The following is a 20,478-nucleotide window of genomic DNA, read 5'->3' as shown; positions in this document are numbered from 1 at the left end:
AAGTAATGTCTTCTCCAATCCAGGCGTCAGCAAAAAATCCAAACAGAGCCCTAAAATAATAACATTAATTAACAAATGTAAAACTCGTCATTCCATATCTGAGCTCGTAACTGTAAACAAATCCACATTTAAAAGGAATAAAATGGTTCCCGTATCCTAGTATGAACAGAAGACTGAAATTTAACATGCCAAGGAGGGACAATTTCTTCTTTAAAGAGAACAAGCTCACAAAGATCCCTTACTTTAAGTGAAAGGAAAATTAGATTCAAAGCCAATTTAGATGCTTTCAGATTAGGATACATAAAGTGACTGTAGGGAAAAAGGGTTAAACACCATGTTAACTGTAAGCAAACCCAATACCAACGTGTTTCCAGTACAATTGTCATCAAGAACCACCCAAAATAACATATCCTATTTTAACCCTGATCAAATAAACCAACTTTGTGTTCCTTCCTTTTGCATAAAACATTTTTGTTCTTTATTCCATTCAGATTATTATTGATTGTTGTTTCAAATTTCTTCAAAACTTTAAAAAGTCTCTTTTGTAAGTCCAGCAAGAAGAAATTATTCCAATTACTCTATGGGATTGGCATTTTTATTTCCTTCTTAATTTTTAAAGCCTCATCTTTTTTGGTATGTCTAATGACAAATTCTTGTTCATGTTGTTCTCAGACAAATGTTGTTGCAAATCTTTTTCTGTAACAACTTCATCTGGGAACAGATTGTTCCTGAGAACACACAACACAACTGACATTATTGATTCAAGGTCCTGATGCAATTGCTCAAAAATGTCTCCAAACATCATTATAAGTTGCTTATATTGTCATGTTTCCAATATTGAAAATATTATTTTTTCTTTCCCTGAAAATGAATTTATTCTTTAAAATTAATTTCAAAGCCTTAATATTCAAATCAAATATTCCAACATTTTCTGAGCCCTTAATCTATTTAAAACTTTCTATAGCCAAAACCTTGTCTTTCTTTTTCCTGTTTATTTTGAATTCTTAAGACTTAAAGAAACAGTTTCATTTTCTTATACTAAGGATTGAAGGCACTCACCTGGTGTTTCCAGCCTTGTCATTTTGAAGGTGTGTAACTTGAAAGCAATTAATAGGCAATTTCCAAAAGTGATTAGCAAAGGAAGTGCAGACTTAGTGTCCTTTGGAAGGCTCCAATTGTAGCTGGAGCAAGTATGGCAAATTCCCTTGACTCCCAGTTCTCCCACTCTGCAGAGACCGCTGCCTTGCAGTTTCCCATGAGAAACAACCGTATGGAGCACAGCTTGGGTGATCTTGTATCCTCTCTTTGTCCAGAGAGGGTCAAAGGAGCCAATCTACTTGTCGGCTCCCTGTTCTTAGCCACAATTGTTGGCTCTGCTTTACATGGAACTTTCTTCAGTCCACGATTCTTCCCCAGAAGTCCTGGTTTTGCCAAATCATTATGTGTTTTGTTTTTGCTGAATCATAGTTGACCCAAAACAGATTGGCAGAATTTCCAGGATTGTTTTCCTTCATGTTTTTCTACTTTGTGTACACTTCTAATTTTCAGTTTGGATGTTACAAAACTGTCTGCAGATGTCAAATTATTACTCCTGAATGGTATATAAAATAGATTCAGGCTACAAATGCTTCACTCCAGAGAACTAAATCTTGAGTTTCATAGACTTGAATTTTAACTTTGTATTGTTTGAACAGGAATTTTCTATGCCTATTATCATTGCATTGAAAATTAAAGAACTTTCAAAAGTGAGTTGGCAAAGATAAGGAAGCAAAATTCCCCATGAAGGTTTCTAATTTTTTTCAGTGAATTTTCTTTGATCTCAGCCATAAGCACATAAGTGTTTTTTTAATACTCTGCATAAGTGTTCATGTTAATTTTTGGAAACAAATAATATTACTAAATATATATTTAGCAATATTATTTGTTTCCAAAAATTAACATAATCACTATGCAGAGTATTAAAAAAAGCATAAAATAATCTACAGTATGCTAAATATAAGTTGTGCAAAATAATATATTGTAATATCTATAAGAATAATGAGTCATAGTTTCAGCCTACAGCATGTGATTGTCAAATTGATAATAGGCACACTATTTAACAAAACAAGATGTTAGGAACATGCAAACTGTTCTGTGCACAGAGTCAGATGTTTTCTGTCTGGTCTATACCTGAACAGATACATGCAAGTTTTGGATGTCTGTGCATAAATAAAAGAAAGCTGCTTCCACACAGAAGTAAAGGGGCAGAGGGAGAAGGGAGAGAATCAAGCTGAGGTGACATAGAGAAGGGAAGGCTGGTCCCTGTCAGCCCTTCTCCCCTCTTTCTCTCAACCCAGAATGACATATTCCATTTTGCTCCTCTTAGCAGTATACCTCAGAATGGCATAGCCCACAGGATAAATGATAAAGAAATGTCACATTTTAAAATGATCCTTTACCCTTCCATGTAATAAGTCGAAATATTTGGCAAGAAAGCCCAAGACAAGACTCATGATGATGATGATGATGATGATGATGATGATGATGATGATGATGATAAAGATAAAAGGAGAAGGATAAACTATAGGGCAGAACAATGGAGAAGGTTGCCCTCATATTCAGACTTTCAAGAGCCTTTGACAGAGTTCTTCACCAAAACTTCCTAAACAAAGTTAGCTGCCATGGGGTAAAAGGATGGTGCTGTCATGAAATGGTATAAGGTTGAAAGAACAAGTCAAAGCAATAAATGAGTAATGTTCATGCTGGTGAGATGTGCAGAGTGTGGTCTTCTGGGTTTGGTATTGGAATGAATGCTTGTGTTTTAAAATCTAACTACTGTATCTGTGAATGAATATATTACCTGGAGTAACCATGTTTAATGATGATAAGTATGACTGTATCATGTTTACTGTTTAAACTCTAAAAATAAAAAAATAAAAGAGAGAGAGAGAGAGAGAGAGAGACTCCAAAAGGATCTCTCCATATAAATGGTACTTGGCATTGACTGACTGGGAAAAGATCTTGAAAAAATGGTGGACAGCTAATAAAGAAGGATTGCAGATTGTGTGAAAAGTAGTGTTAATTATCAATCAAAGAGGAATTCAGCTGGTATAATAATCTATTTCACTTTTTCTTTTTCTTTTTTGTGTAAAAGGTTATTTTTGCAATTTTTTAATTTTGTTTTCACTAATACAATCCTGAATTTTCTGAGGAACCATTAATTATTCCACTAGACTTTGCAAACTAGATATGTTGCATTCAATTATAATGTGGTAAGAATTTCAGAAAATAGTTTCTCAAAACAGGACTGGGAAACAGAAAAGAAAATATATGAAACAAATGAATAATTAAGATGTAAAATTGAGATGGCTCCTATTTTCTCGTCATCCTTCACAAGTGTAAGAAGTTATGGAAGAGAGGAGCAATATGATATAGTTTTCAAGAATTTTTATTCAAAATCATCTTAATACTAATAATTGGAATAATCCAATTTTTCAACTACAACACTGATCACACCTTTTTTTTTTCATTCATTACTGATGATGATTTCGGACAAAACTATATTGATTAATAGGGCTTATATATTCAGTATTATTATTACTTTGGTCTAACATTCAGAAACCTTTTTCTTCCACATTTAACTGTTCATAGAAACAGTTTTCAGCATTTTCAATTAAAAAAAAAATGTAGTGAATTAAATAGATGTAGTGAATATTTTGTTTTCTTTCCCTTTATTAATTTAATTTTCATATTATATTTATATTTTGCCTGTCCTTTCAGAATGATGTAATGGGAGCCTCCTTATTCTGCCTTCTCAACCTAGTAAGGTCCATGATTGCACTGTGTTTTGAATCTCAAGCACAAAAAGACATTGGTGCTTCTCTGTGTGTGAGAGAGATGGGGCTCTATATCTATACCTCATCTTTACAGGGGAAAAGAGTTTTTATTAAGCAAATTTAATAGCTGCTAACTAAAAACACTGTTCTAAACTTCCTGCAAAAGAATTTCAGTAGTAAGTAAGTTTTAGGATATTGTTGGTTTGACATACAGTGATGTTGTATTGTGTGGACATCAGGAGGTGTCAATTCTTGATCATAAACTAAACATGCAGTAGTAAACAACTGCATTATTATTATTTTCTTGACCTATCTATAAATCAAAATATTCATATAAACCTAAGACCTATGAGGTGTTATGAGTAGATTCAGAAGGCATAATATAAATATCCAAATGCTCTGCCAAATAAGATCAAAACCTTACCATATATATAACCTTGAATATAAATCAAGTATAGGCACAATTTTTTTTTTAAGAATTACTGTATGGCAGGCAGTTAATTCTGCTCAGATAAATTGAAGTTTTGATTTTTTTTAAAGTAAATTATTTTAATTATCAGTTGTACTGGCAGTTTGGTTTATAGCTAATTGCAATTACTGTTGCCAGTCATCTATTTGAAGCAACATTGGTATCAATGTACAATCCAGAATATAGAATTTATTTATTTTGGTAAATTATAGGCTAGGAAAAAATATGCAGTATGACATAAAACAGATACTGTATTTGAATCTAGGTTTTATTAGACATACACCACTAGTGAAACTTTCTCTATACAGTCATCAGAGCTTCTGACTAACTTATATCTGTTCTCTTCTCCTCTTGCAATCTTTTCCTTGCTCCCAGTGGCTACTACAAAAAGCAAAGCTAAAGGTGAGTTTTAATTTTTATGCCTGATTTGCACTGCATGTGCTTTGCAGTATGTGTTCTGTTATGATTACAATTAATTATGCAGATTTGCTAAATTTGCATATGTCGATAGAATTTGCATGTTTTCACTGAAAATTTGAAGGCATGGATATCCCCCCTTCATTTTGGATTGAACTATATTTTGTAGCTCTGTATTTTTTTTTCTTCTGAGAATAATTAAGTTTTCCTGAATTTCCAAATAATAACTGCATCTCAAAATATGCAACTCGTTCTATTTCTAAGAAATTGCTACCTCGTTAGAATAATTAATTGCAAGAAGAGCATGGCATCTATTATATTTGTATTACCTTCAAGTTTATGAATTGTTCAAGTTTTTATACCAGTCATACACAGTTGCTCAGTTGGTTGAATAGCCATTATTAATTAAATAAACAAATATTGTCATCTACATAAAAATGACAGTGCACACTAATGGGAAAAAATGAAAATAAACTATGGCACCTCTGTAATTCATAAAAAATAATAAATTTCTAAAGAGCTGCAGTTTTGCTGGTGAAAAAAACAAAACCATTGCAGGTATCGAACTGGGATGAGTTATAAAAGTTTCTAATAGTGAGAGGAGGAGGCCAGGAGAGAAGGAAAATGAGATCTACATGAGGGAGAATGAGAAAAAGACCAGAGAGGTTTGCATTCCCCAGCTATAATGTTGGTACCAGCCCTAAATTCATGGGATGAATCTTTCAGAGATTTGCCAAGCAGAATTTCTTCTATCTCCTCTAGAATTTATTCTTAAGCTTGCTGCACTGGAGAAACTCTAAAGGGTGACCTCACTCTGTCATGGGTCATCCAATAAGATAAAGAATATCTCACCTCTAATTGTGAATGTTTTACAGACTTTATTAAGTTAATTAGGAAAGAACATACAGGTACATGAACACCATACACACTAATAAAATATAGGCTGTATACCAACCTATTAAATGAACAGTCATGTAACCAAACAACATTCCTCCTACACCTCTACCTTTGCTTCCTGTAGCTGCTTCTTGGCTGCAGGCTTTCAATCTGTTTTTCTCTTCTCCTCTCTCTCTCTCTCTCTCTCTGGTCCTAACATCTTTCTCTTCTTGGGGTAGATCAACCAGCTGCTCTCAGCTTCTCCTCCCAAGTGAACTTTCAGCTTTTTACAATGCATCAATTCAACTGTCAATCAGTGTTCTGGTACTCATTACATTAAATCCTCCTGCCCTCCATCTCTTTCTCTGTGTGCCAACAGAGGAAGTGGATTCTCTGTTAGTACCAAATGCTTTCTTTTTCTCTCATCCTGTCTCCTGAATCTTCCTTCCTTCTTTTCTTCCTTGCCTCTTCCTTCTTTTTTGCTACTCCCAAAGTTTGGGTCTTTTATATGTTTCTGAGCTGGGTCTCTCTGTTCTTTTCCAGATTACCTTCTATTCTTTTATTTTACCCACTTTCCACTGACTGACCTTTTGGGGTGGGGCTAATTAAACTATAATCTTCAGCCTGCATGTCCTAAAAATCTGTATCTCTCTTTAACTACCTACCCATCATAGAAGATCTTGTATCCATCATTCTGCATCTAGTTAGCTTAATTTACAACTTTAATCTTCTCCAGCCTCTCTGCAAACCACTGGGTTGCATTTAGAGATACTGGCTTCTCACTGAAACTCTGGCCAAATTCTCTCTCCTACAGCCTGTTGGAATGGCTACTGCAGTTGGTGGAAGAAAATTCTACTACAGTTGATGGGGTACTTGCTTCTCTTTCTCCCTGATGGACTGAGGACAGCAATAAAGTTGGCTTCCCAGTAGAGCTGATAGTGGTTCCCTTTTACTTTCTGACAAACCTGATATAATACAGTAGCATTTATTATTTGATAGTTGCAGTTTGCCTTGATCATACTTTGATCACAAATGGGAGAAATATTTATAACCTTAATTATTCTGCTTAGTAAAATATGGAAAAGCACTTCAATAATAGTGTGGTAATAATAGCTATGGTTATTTTCTTATAAACCTTCTTCCACAGTGACACTGTGAACCATCATTATCATCATGATCATCATCATGATCATCATCATACAATTTTTATTTAAAAGGTAAATGTGCATGATAAGCCAATAAGTCTGCTTTTTCCAGAAACACCATGATTAAAGCATTGAAGCTAAGCTAAACTTGAATCTTTGTTTCATCTCAGTATAGTGTTTCAAAAGCATAGACCCTTTCCCTTTGATTTAGATAGTTTCAATTCTCTTGCCTCCCCCGCCCCCCGCTTACATTCTTATCAGATCTTGTGGATAATAAGACTGATGCAACTTGAGCTTCAGATTCCAGATATTCTTAACTAACCACAAACAGTCAAGCAGAAAGAATTTAGAAGAATGCTGACACATAGTCTGTTGGGAGAGTTACTTGATGTGAAAACCTTCACTTATAATACATTCAGACAGATGGGAAGTTAAAAAACAACAACAAGACATTAAGGGTTTCTCAGCCACATATTAGAGAACCAGGGTAAAAGAACCAATCAGAAAGAGAAAGTATTGATTATAAATAATGTCACATTGTAAGGGTTTAAACAAAAGCAAGAAGATGCTGTAAGGGAAAAGAAGAAAGGCCAGCCATCGTATGAACTTGTCTCTCTGGTGTCTCTGCCCCATTCATGTTGCTTCATGTAACCCCATCTCTGATTAGATCAACTATGGGCTGTGAGATTGATTTCAAGCTTGGCTGATTCATGAAGATTTTAAGAAACTTTTCCTTTTCCTTCCTTTCCCTTCCTCTTCTTCCTTTACTGTGCTTTCTTCCCTGTTCTTTCTTAAATAAACTAGGACGTGGCAAGTTAAAATCAAATGCTGAACTTCCAGCAGAGACAGTAACAGATCACTTTATGTGCACTTTTTTTGTATTTTAGTTAAAAACAAAATTAAAAAATTGTGTTCTGGTTCTTTAATTTCTGTACCCAGCCTACTTAAAAGAACAAATGAAAATTTAATGTGGATGTATGAATAATGGTGGTGCAAAAAGGAAGTAATGAGAGAGTAGAGGAGTGATAAACAGAAGAAATAAATTCAGAGGAGCCCTTAGGGATTAATCTAGTAGAGATATCTGTGTGGTTAGATTTATATGGTCTGACTTGCAGTAATCAACTTATGTCCAAAGACTGCTAATATGGGAACCAAGAGGGCATTCCAAGGAATTGTATTAAACTCTTAGAAACTCAAAGTGTTGGGTGGAACTTTAAGAACATCTGTATAAGATTTTTAGATGGTGCTTCAAGGTGTCAAATGGACCCAATACACACTTATCATGACTTCTATAATATTCTGAAGTACTGGGTAACCCCCAGAATCCCAGAACAGATTCACTAAATGTTGTGAAAGTAGGATTCACACATAGCATAGATTGGACCTCACACACAATCATCTTGGAATGCTGTGTATATTAAAAATAACTTTTTAAACGGTCTTTAGGTGTGTGGAAATGCTGTAATCAGGAAAGGGAAAGTGTTACACATGGACACACTTCAAGAAATGTCTGTAGGAGTTGCATCAAAATAGTCTTTGTATAGCAGCAAGGCATATGTAGTATAATCTAAATAAAATTATTTATACACACACACACATATACACACACATTCATTTAATATGTAGCAATATTTCTATTCTGACATCCATTCAAGATGGCCAATACGATTTAAGAATGCAGACTTTTTTTCCTGAATACTTTCCAAGGACACATGGAGTGTGTAGCAGTAGAAAGCTACAGTGATGTACTAATCAGTAGGGTGTTGTTGTTGTTGTTTTATTAGAATTGGGGAGAGTTCTGTTCAGAGTTCAGTTCAGCACAGATTTTGGTGAACTGGGATTACTATTTTCAATTCATTCTGTCCCAGACCAGAGTGCTCTCCTTCAGTTGTTCAAATTTGTGGTCTATGAATCCTAGAATTTCAAGCTAGGGCAACTATTGGGAGTGCTGTTTGGGAATTCTAGGAAATATAGTCCTAAAATTTCTGGAGAAAGAATTCCTGGTTGATGAATTCATGAGAGATATAGAGATGTTCCAGTGCTAATTGTGCAGGTAAAAAAATAATAAAGTCAGTCTCTTATGTAAAGTACAGTATAATAAGGTTTCATTGACTATAATTAGAAAAGGTAGTTCAAAAAAGAAGGTAATTCTTAGAAAGTCCTTAGGCTGGTGTCATTATTTTGCCATATTCATGTATGAAAATCTTCCTGGTGTAGAATCATTTACTTGCAGTAACTCTAATACAATGTAATAATTTCATGTAGACATCCATATATTTTAGCTAAATTGCTTCATTGGTTTATGTGAGCTCTAATATTGCCACTGAGAATATTATAAGCTTAAAATATTTGCCAGATATCCTTTCTCTTCATATATTTCCCTAATAATCATTATTATTTCTACTTCTATTCTTTCATCATATACAGTTGCAGATTGCACATGAGAAGGTACACTGAGTCATTTTACTCATTTTCACTTTAGATGCTATCCTTCAATTATGCCGATGATGATGATGATAGAAACTTTGCACCTTCCAGATGTCTTTTTGAAATAAGAACATAAGCAGTGTCCTGCTGGATTGAACACCGGGCCCATCTAGTCCAGCAGTCTGTTCTACAGTGGCCAGCCAACTACACAAGGAAACCTACTAGTCTTCCAGAGATGGCCTTCAGGCCCTACATTACTATATACAAGTGTCATACATTAGACCTTGTGTTTGCCTCAGAATGCTTTGTATTGATCTGAATATGGAAGACATTGCTGTGGTCAGTTCCTGGTATCAATGAGGTTAACTGACAGTCAGGACTTCCATAGGGTAGAGCTCATTAGAAGGATCCATCCCAGGCATCTGATGGATCTGGAGGGCTTCTGGAAGAGGCTGGGGAATTTACAAACCATCTGACAGGCAGTTCCATTTGATTATTTGGTTTGCCTCTCCCCAGGAACACATTTTCTTGCAGGCCTTATATAAGCTTTCAGTAAGCGTCCAGGTGCAAATCAAACCACTTGGTTTGACACATAAAGCCCTTGGGGGTTGACATTTAGATACCTCCAGGATGAAATCCTCCAATTGGAATTGACACAGCTAATAGTTTTTGTTTTGAGGAGGAGTACCAGCAATAGCAGTATGTCTTGATTACATCCAATTACTCAAATTTAAGTACAGTTTCATGAGAAAAGAAAAATAAGGGTTAGGGTTAAAGTATTAAAGAAGTAGACCCAAAGTTTCTAAAGCAGCTGAAATTGTAGAGTTATTTAATTGTAACACTGAATGATGAATATACAGTAATCCCATATTAATATACAATAGCCTACTAAATTCAGAGTCCTGGAAACTGCAATAGGAATTCCCAATACTTATTTGTGAGTTCATTATTAAGATGGAGTTTCTCGCAATGGTTTGAATAGATCCTTCCTCAGTATTGTGGCACCTCCACTGAGTTGCTATTTATGAGATAAGCTACCAACAGATTCCCCTCCTACCTCTTGGTTGTTTATGTTTAATATTCTTTCCATTACTCTTCCATCTCCCCATAATTTCTCACAGGTGCCAAGTTGAGGGAAGTTAGATTAAATTAAGATACCTAGCCATATACATGCAAATAAACAGTAATAAAAAAAAAAGTCTTCTCACCTCCCCTTCCTCACCCACAAAGCAGGATATTGCAACGGCTATTGTGAGCCAATGCAATCAAATTAGATTTGAATCATATCCAACTGGTTGTAATTGAAGATTGCACTTGGGTGCAAGTGAATCTTTTTTCAGGAAGCACTTTGATTTTTATTCTGAATAAAGTTTCTGTAAATAACTGTAACATCTCTCCTAAAAATACATGCTCTTTGAATCCTTGGCTGCATGCACACTGCAAGATTAAATAATAACCTCAAAAGGAAAAGAATTCTAAAATTCCAGAGCTCAAATAATTAATATTACACACATATATAAATACTAGACCTTGGGAATCAAATACTTAAAGAAATTGCATTCTGTGTTCTCCATATTGTCTTTCTATAAGTTTGTATCATAGGTTCTTTTCAGAGATGGCACAGGTATAGCAGGACATATTCAGTATCATTGGAATAAGAATGTTTTACTAAAAAAGAGGTATACACAAAACTTGCTTTTTACACAAAGATATGAATTCCTGTCTGTTATGTTTTTATTTCTTATCTCCATATGTTACTATGAGTATGTGCTTCACAATCATATTTTTATTTATTTATATATTTTTTCTATAGCTCATCTACAGTATTCTTACTGGTTCCTTTCTTCAGTCAGACAGTACACATTTCATTTTACATCTTAGTTTTTTACTGCTCCTTAATTATCTATCTCCTGTTAATGCTTTCTTTATTGCTTTACTGCTTTATTCCACTCCTTAAATAAAATTAGTTTTTTATTACAATCCTCCACCCAACCCCAGTCATTTGCTACTTTCAGCACCTTTCTTTTCAAGTTCCTTGGTTATTGGTAAGGTTGATTGCCATTGACTCTTCTCAGCTTCTCTCTGCATGATTTGTGGCTCTCTCCAGGACAGCTGTCATGCACCTTCTCCATCATTTTACCACCACTCCCTCTTAGCCTGCATACATCTTCCATGATCTTTAGGGAGTTCTTATGTCTAGTGCCTGATCATTTGCCAGTGCTTCTCAGCATTGCCCCTCCTTGACACTGGGTGAGTACAGGGTCTCTTATTTCTGCCTTTTTAAATGGCTCTTTACATTCCTCTCAGCAGTATCTTGACTCCTGTTTTCTCCTCTGCCCTTGTAATAGTCATCACCATTATGGACTGGCTGTGTGTAACAAAGGATTGGGGAAAATGACAATTGCTTCCCTTCTTCAACTTTAAAGTTTAACCTCCATAGGCTTCCTTGGAATTTGTTTACTGAAGTGTTAATTGCTACTTTTTAAGCTTTTGTTATGCCCACATGCAACTTTTCAGCCAGGACCGTTTCTCTCTAGTCTCACCACCTATGTCTTAGACAGGGTTGCTGTTGCCTATTCAGCCCAAGCAGCTCTCCTGGCCTGTGCCCATACATAGTCATTGCCTTTCTTTGCTCATAATTAGATGAATGTTTGTTTCTGAGTACACTCAGCCACTGTCTCCTCTCCTCTCCTCTCCTCTCCTCAGCAGCTACCACCACCAAGTCATGCTGACTGCTTCCTTCTTCTCTAATAACTGAAAGCTCTTTTCTAGCTGTCTTTCTAGCTGTGTGATGCCTATCAGCACTATTTCTAACATTCTAGAAAGGTAAGATTGTGCTGGAGTTTCTACTCATGTGAAGGATGATTGTAGGTGGATAATGACCTTGGCTGTCTTTGTGTACATCCCCCTGCTTTAGGTGAAGAGTTGAGAATGATTTCCCAAGTGTTCCTTAAATGGGGTTAACTTTATCTTTAAATTTAGTCCCTATTCTCCAGTGCTTCTCTAAGCCTTTATGTTTATCCTCTCCACTTGCCTCATTTCTGCTTATCTGTCTAGTTTATTCTATTGCCAGTTTTAAAAAAAAAATCTTCCATAAACCAGTTTTCCTAACTTCTATTTTAGCAATAGCTTCTATGTTATTTTAACAACTGGCCTTGTTAATCTGATTTTAGCTTCCATCCTCTCACAGCTTGGATCAGAGAATCAAGAAGCCTAGCTGACTTAAGGCATATGTTTCCATGTATGTGTTTTTATTTTCGTGCTGAGGGAGCAAAGTCCAAGGAGTTTCTATCCTGACAGAAATGTTGCTGAAAAAAAAATGCCATTGTTGCATTTTGGTCACTGGTGGATTAAAACCTTAAATCCAGAAATGAAAATTAGGTATTGAGATGATACTCTAGAATCTCCAAAGTAATGTGCTGTGTGTTTTATGGGTTTTTTTTTAAAATATGTTTTTATCATTTTTAATATTGTTAGCTTCCCGAAGTCATATATTTCAGATGTGTGGCCATATAAATCTATTAAATAAATAAATATAAAATCAGATGTAGTAAGTTATGTAGCATTTGATTTATTGATTTACTACTTTATTGTAACTGTCACACTCTGGTTTTCAATTTCCTACTTCTTAGATTATTTAGGCCCATTGATAATCATGGTATTAATTCATTATGGAACATTACTGTCATACTGTATTATATAAGCATATTATCAGAAATTTAAAGTTTGCCTAAATTATCTTTGTTTCCATTTACCTCAACATTCTGTCATGACTTGGAGTATAGTTCAAAGGTTGGGAAACCTGACTGGCTGACCAATCTGCATTAGGTAGCAAAGGAGTAACTGTTATTACTTAACAGGTTATCTAAGTTTCTGCTAGGCCCCTAAATTTAGATAATTTTAATGGCTGGTTTAAGGCCTTTAAGGATTTATCTCTGAAGTATAAAGTTCAGTCACATTATTATAACTATAACATCTCAAAATAGAACAGTAAAGGCACTGCCATAAGCCTTATTTTTTATAGAAAAATCAAAGGATGTAGCCATTACCTTTTCCTTTTCTTTTGGTTATCAAAGATTTTGAAATTAAAAGAGAGAGCAAAAGAGACATATTTACCAATTAGCCTAAATATTTATTAACTATTAATGTGAGTTAAGCTTTCAAATCTTGCATTTTGTATAAGGTCTCTGCACTTTTTTTTCCCCTTTTCCTGTGCAGTGATCTCTGCCTTTTAGCAAATATGTTTGCTGAAGGAAACCTGAAAGTTTTGGTTGTGTCTGTGTGTGTTTTAAAAGTGGGTTAGCTTATGTACATATTTGGGATAATATGAACAATTCATATAAAAAAGGAATCACAGCAATCATTTAAGTTATTCCAGGGAGAACTCTCTCAAATAAAATACATGCCTGCAGTATTTTAATTCTTAGTTTTCTTTTCAGCTTGGAATATTTATCTCCTCTTAATTAGTGAATTAAGTGTCCCATTTCACAGTGTTAAGTATATCTCAGTATTTTTTTTAAATGCATATTACAAACTAAAATACAAACTATATAGGAAAACCAGGTTTTAACAATAAAAACAAACAAACAAAATATTGTTTTTATGGTTGATCTAAAGACACTTCAATAATTAGTGGGAAAAATACTTCAGTTTAAAATGAGAATATAAGTGTATTTCAATTTCCACTATTTCCTTCAAAATCTCAGGATAATATAGATCAAGTTGTTTATTATTATTATTATTATTATTATTATTATTATTATTATTCAGTGCCACATAAATTGTGAAGCCTTCTTCAGCCTTGTGCTGTGAAGATTTTTCAAGGCACGTTATCCACAGTTTACACTGGACTTTCAGATCAACCTTGGACTGAAGAGACATATGTTTAGGGACACTTCCAAGAGGCGTAGATTTCCCATCTACAGCGGTACCCTATCAAATTTGTGTTTAATAAATATAATCAAGGCCTAATGATTCCCCTAAATTCAACCCACAATATTAGCAGTATAGGTAGAAACTCAGCAGGTCTCTAATACACCAATAATCACTTCTTATAAATATACCTGATGGATTTCTCACTGATGCATATCATATAAAACACATTATTATGTACTAAATTTAACCAACTTTGCCTATAAGTTATCAGCAGTAGCCTTCAAAAAGAGCAACATCTTTTTGATACATCGCTTGCATTCTTGCATGGGTTAGATGTTTTAGATATGTATATAATTAATAATCTTTGGATGTCAGAGGAAAGATTTCAGGAAACCTAACCTTTTCAAAAATTGTAGTTGTAGTGTTTCATAATGAAGAATTATCCTGGTACTTCATTTGCTCTGGTAGAAACATGCTTATAAAGAGTACCTGAAATAGTTTTTCTTTATCTTAATAGAGACTCAATGAGGAATGACAGAATTGTAAAAAAATTTATGTAAATTTTACATATTTATAACATTTTATAGCCTTACCTGGAATAGAATCTGGAGACAATGTGCTCCATCTTGACGTTCTGATTAGAAGCAACTGGTCAATTTGTTTTGAAAGAAGTGGTCTGCACATATTGTTGAGCAAAGCCACTCTACTGCTTAGAAGCAGAAGGCTGCTTCTCTTCATCAAAGTGCTTTGAAGGGATGTTTTAATTTAACCTTTATTGAAATAAAGTACCTTTTGAAGTTCTGCACTGCTTTAATATTTACAGATATGAGAGTGTTCTTCCTCTTCATTCCTTGTTAAATTGTCATGTATTAGTGCATCATTGTAAAATAATTTAATTCTATAACTCTATGCATAAAATCATCATTATAGATGTATACACTGGCAATAGTTTTATGAATTTGCATTTGATAATGCTATATGTGCCTATTCATATGTAAGTCCTACTGACTTCAAGCAAATTTTAGGCTGTTGGATAGGTATAATTGTTTCTCCACATGATGAAAGATCACATATCAGGACCTGTTTTTTCTGAATCCCAATTATGTAATCCTTGACCTGGGCAATATACAATCAGAATATAAGCTCAATTTAATGAATAGATAAGCTTTATACATGTGAAAGAGAACCTGAGGAGCTGTAGGAAGAAATAACTGCTTCACTTTTCATACTATTTATTTTTTTTTAATCTGTTTCAGTTTTTATGATATCTCTTTGTCATGATTCCCAAATGTTCTCTTCAAATAATTCTCAAAATCTCAAAGAAGAACAGATCCAGGTATTTGTCAGAACTATCATAATTTCTGGGAAAGAAGAGGATGAAAATGTTGGCAATAGGAAGGATATATGATTACTGAATTCAGACTTCTGAAATCAAGTGAGAAAAGACAAGGGAAATGTTTTCCTTCAAAGTATCAACAAAAAGAAATAACAAGATATGCCTTGAAGAAGCTAGAGAAATACCTACAGAAATTACAGTTAGGGTAAGAATCCTCAAAAGTAAATCATAGAAAATATACATGCTTAAAATATTATGGAAAGTAAAAGTGTGCAGAATTTAAATATATAGTGTACAAGGGTCCTATGGATCTGGCATGGGACATCTTTTCTATAGCTAGCAGCTGCATTTTACAGTTGTTGTGCCATTTCTGTGTCTCATATGGTAGTGGCATAAGCTGAGAAAAATATACATTTCAGTTGAGAAGGCATTAAGGAGGTGAGGACATATTGCACTGTTGTAACAGAAGACCAATAGTTTTAAGATTGGGATTATAAAATGACAGATACATTTTCAGTAAATGAATACATTTAAGAACTGATTAGAATATGAAGTGAGAGAGATATCTAACCAGCTGTCAAAGAGGAAAGCACCAGATGCAGTTAAAATATCCATTCAGCTATTTAAAATTGCATGAAAAGAAGCAGATAAGCATTAACTGCTCTATACTGTTAAAGATGGAACAAAACTATGATGCCTAAAGGTTGGCACATATACCTATATTGAATAAGAGAAATGCAAGAGAATGTGCAAATTACTAGGAAATGCTTTGAATGTGAAGGCAAGAGGTACTTCAGAATATGCAAATTTTCCTGAGATCATGAGTTTGCCCTCTGCAGCTGCTGCTTAATCCTGAGAAATGACGTTTGGTTTATGGAGTTGTAGACAATTGCTATTCTCACATCCTGTGAGCACACTGGACATTTTGCCTTTGAATCTGAAACACTGCCAGACCTACACATTACCAAACTGTTGCACTAATTCCTCACATAAGTGTGCTTGCTTGGTTGCTTGCTTATTTATTTACTGGTATTCAGTTATTTTGTTTAAGATCTAAGAAAAAAGAACCACACCGAGAGAAAGTGAGGCAAGTTTCAGAAATAACAAAGGGATGGATAATGGAGAGAGCAAGAGAATATAAAGAAGAGTGTTAGCTTTTCTTCATGAAGCATTACAAGGCCTTTCACTGTATAGCTCATGCCAGAAAGTACTTATGTATCCTATGTATATAAACTTAGTATCCTACATATATCTACTTAGAAATAAATCCACTGAATTCACTGAGGCTACATGGGTAAATTATAGGTATCAAAAATGATACCACTGGCTTTGTTAAAAAGCAAAAAATCCTACAGAGACAGACCGACCTTATTTCTTCCTTGGTGCTGTTTATCTGAATTACTGTTTTCACAAGGCAGTAAGCATTGTAGCCTTCTTACAGGGAATTTAAAAATAATACTTTGTAGAGGAGGAGGAAAGACTACTGAATTACTTTTCCTAAATTTGAGCCAAAACATCAAACTTGGAAAGCAACCCACATGGTATTTCTTTTCAGAATGAAATGTCCAAGTAGGAGATTGTTCATCTGAAGTAGATTAAACAAACCTTGTGTCACATGCTTGGAACCAAGCTTCCCCATCCAATATAAATATTTCCTAAAAATATTTTCTCAAGATCAGATACCTGTGTCTGTATGTATGAGACAAAAGAAGACAGACAGTAAATTGAAAGATTACATGCATCTCCACATATCATACTTTTTAGCAACTTTATATTCTAAATTATTTTTGATTAGTAACACATAGTAATCCAAAATATTTTCATTGATCATCATGCAGATATGCCAGTTGATTTTGGGTAATTTGCTTGACTTGCTACTTGACTTTTAATTGTTGACAGTTGGACAACTTAAAGTTCTGCTATTCCTCACATTTCCTTGCTCCTGCCAATGTTAAATGTCATTCTGCTTTTCCACATATGTGCATTGCCAATGTATCCCAGCACTACTTTGGGAAAAACATCCTGCAAATACCATGGACAGCCAAGAAAACAAACAGATCATTGAACAAATAAATCCAGAGTTTTCATTCAAAGCACACATGACCAGTCTCAAATTATCCTACTTTAGACACATTATGCAAAGCCCTAGCTCTTTAGAGAAGGCTTTAGTGCTGGGAAAGGTGGAAGGAAAGAGAAGAAGAGGATGACCAATAGCAAGGTAGATGGACTCAGTTATAGTGGCAATAGGTGCATCTTTGGAAGACCTACATGTTTGCTAAGAGTCAACACCAACTTGGCAGCACACAATCAGTTACACAGACATACAAGTACACAAATACTTTATTCTTCCTCCAATTGATGTTTGAAAACATTGTTCCTTACCACAACTTCTTTCCAGTTAGAAGGAAGGAAAGAAGGATTTTGATTTAATTTCTGTCCTATTAAGAAGACTATCAGTGCTCTGGCTTTGGTATTCATGATAATATGACATGTTTCCAACAGCTGCATAATTACATCAAAAAGGGTACTTTCTGAGCATAAATGTCATACTAACATTCTAATCAGAATATAAACATGGGTAATCATTGGGGTGTTCCATACCATCTTGACACAGCTACAGAATCAGCAAACTTCAAGAAATGTTATGGAGTTGATTATTCTTTTTGCAACACAGGGAATATGGGATTTAATAGAACAGTTTTCTGTTGTGCAGTTGACAAATAAAATGAAATTCAAGGCAATTCTTCTAAAACTCCAGGTGATCTTTATCAGTGATATATCTTTAATAGCATGAATTATAAAATATAATCTAAGAGAACAGCAAGGACCTGATCACTAATTCCTAGCACAATTTTCTGAAAATATTTAGCTTAATATGACTGGGACCATTACAACACTGTGCAACCAAATTAAAACCAGATAAATATTTGAATACGTACGATGACTCATAGTATTAAATGCCACTGAGAGGTCTAGCAAAACTGCAGATATCCCATTTTCTTTCCCCTGAACATAATGCATTTGTCTCTCCTATGGTATAGATTTATATCACACTTTTCCTACAGAAGCTCAAAGCAACATACACTGGATTATTTTCTCTTCTCTCCCATTCCAAATAACAATTCTGAGTGGTGGATTGGGATGAAAGAAAGTGTCCAGTGAGCTTCCATGGCTAAGATTAGAACATGGGTCTCTGCAGTCCTAGATAAACAGCTTAATCATTGCATCACGCTGCTTATCCTAACATCAGATCTGAAAACAGACTGATTGATTGATTATGTGCTGTCAAGTCATTTCCAACTCCTAATAACCACATAGATAGATTTTCTCCATGACAATCTGTCCCTAATCTGTTCTCTCAGGTCTCCCAATGGTGCACTCATTGCCACTATAACTGAATCTGCCCACCTTGTTTCTGGTTGTCCTCTTCTTCTCTTTCCTTCCCTCCAGCATTAGAGCCTTTTCCAGAGAGCTGGGTCTTTGCATAATGTCTCCAAAGTAGGATAATTTGAGCCTGGCTGTGCCTCGAGTGAGAACTCTGGGTTGATTTATTCAGTGATCTGTCAGTTTGTTTTCTTGGCTGTCCACAGTATTCTAGGGAGTCTTCTCCAGCATCAAAGTTCAAAGGTGTCAATATTCTTCCTATTCTGCTTCTTCAGAGTCCAATTTTCACTTCCATAATATTCACAGAGAATACCATGGTTTGCATGATTCCGATCTTTGTAGCTATAGACACATCACAACATTTGAATATTTTTCCCAAGGCCTCATGGCTGTTCTATCAAGTGCTAGTTCCATCCAATACCACAAGGTATTTGGGGACAATCACTCACTGAAGGACCATGTTTAAAACAATATTTTTGGTAAAAATCTTACCCCTTTTTAAGAAAGCACTAAAGTCTCTCATGAAAATTGGCCACCTCTTTTCTGGAAGTTCTTACATGGACATAGTTCTAAGTGGTGCATAGTGATCGATTTTTGAGGTAGTCCAAACAAGAAGCACAACCAGGAGTACTAGCTTAATCTTTATTGTAAGGTTACATTAACAGAATCTTGCAAGTCTAAAAGTACCCCTTCTGTCCCTCGCTTTCATTCTCCTGAAAACTAGGGAGGGTTCCTTCTGAGACGCTTTTGCCACCACTCCCCCTTCAGACTCTAATTTCATTTATCAGACTGTTGTCTAGGCTGTGGCTCTTCCTCCTGTCTCCCAAGGTCATTTCCACATGGCATTACACACAGTGAGTCTCACTTTTCCAAATGATTTGTCTACTTCAAAACTGATAAACCAACTATATACTTATCTTAGGATAATATATATATTCGCTGTGAAGTCCAAGTGAAAATGATTTGAGCAAATTTTATCAAGAGTTTTTTTTTTAATTGTCACAGTTGTCATTCAAATTTGAACTAAGTATATGTGTGTGTGTGTTTGAACAGTGTTTTGCAAACCTACAATAGTGCTTAATTGAATTCAGAGTTAATTAACACTTTTTTCTGCAATTATTTGAAAAGGTTTTCTAACCCTTTTCAGTATGAGTATTTCAGATTAGGCAACAGTTATGTACATAAGTAAAAAATGTCTTGGATACTAAGTAGGTTTTAATTAATGACATTACATTCATAGGGAAAACTAAGAGCAAAGGAATCACCAAAGAAAGGAGAACGTGTTTGTTTGTTTGTTTGTATATACCCCTATCTATTAGTAAGAGAGAACTGAGATATCTGGAACAGATTTTCAGGGGGGTCAGGATCAAATGAATAATATCAATGAAATCAGATAGTAATTATAAAATCCACAGGATCACAAAGCAGCCTAAAAACAACTTTAAAATAGTTTTTGGTTTTGGTATTTAATTTTTGGAAAACAGCTTGCCTCTTTAGCTCTAAAGATAATAAGAACAACTGAATGAGACCACCACAGCAGGGGGGGGGGGGAGCCATATTTCAAGTTTTGGTACTTATAGGGTAGCAGGGCCATTTAAAAAGAAAGCTCTAAATACAATTTTAGGTGGCCAGATTTACTTATCAGTAGTAGATCCTTTGTTCCATATCTCAAGTTCTATATTAAAGAATGCAATACATTATGTCATTAAAAAGGAAAAAAAACACCAGACTTAT

General features: G+C 34.8%; 1 protein-coding gene across 3 annotated transcripts in view; it reads left to right on the top strand.

The window, feature by feature from the left end:
* CADM2 (cell adhesion molecule 2) overlaps window positions 1-20,478 on the top strand; it is a 468,972-nt gene that overhangs the window by 238,028 nt on the left and 210,466 nt on the right. For 2 of the 3 annotated variants that reach the window (XM_088144571.1, XM_088144568.1), the window contains exon 2: window positions 4,660-4,686. The exons of the other annotated variant lie outside the window; for it this stretch is intronic. In XM_088144571.1, coding sequence (XP_088000697.1) covers window positions 4,660-4,686 — 27 coding nt within the window. The remainder of the gene's footprint in view (window positions 1-4,659; window positions 4,687-20,478) is intronic. 3 annotated transcript variants of the gene reach the window in all.

This window comes from Python bivittatus, unplaced genomic scaffold (assembly GCF_059951505.1).
Source record: "Python bivittatus isolate LINGU-HERP-01145 unplaced genomic scaffold, Pbiv_v1 ctg000350_np1212, whole genome shotgun sequence".
Lineage (NCBI taxonomy): Eukaryota > Metazoa > Chordata > Lepidosauria > Squamata > Pythonidae > Python > Python bivittatus.
Note: the sequence above shows the minus strand (reverse complement) of the source record. Positions and strands in the feature narration are given on the sequence as shown.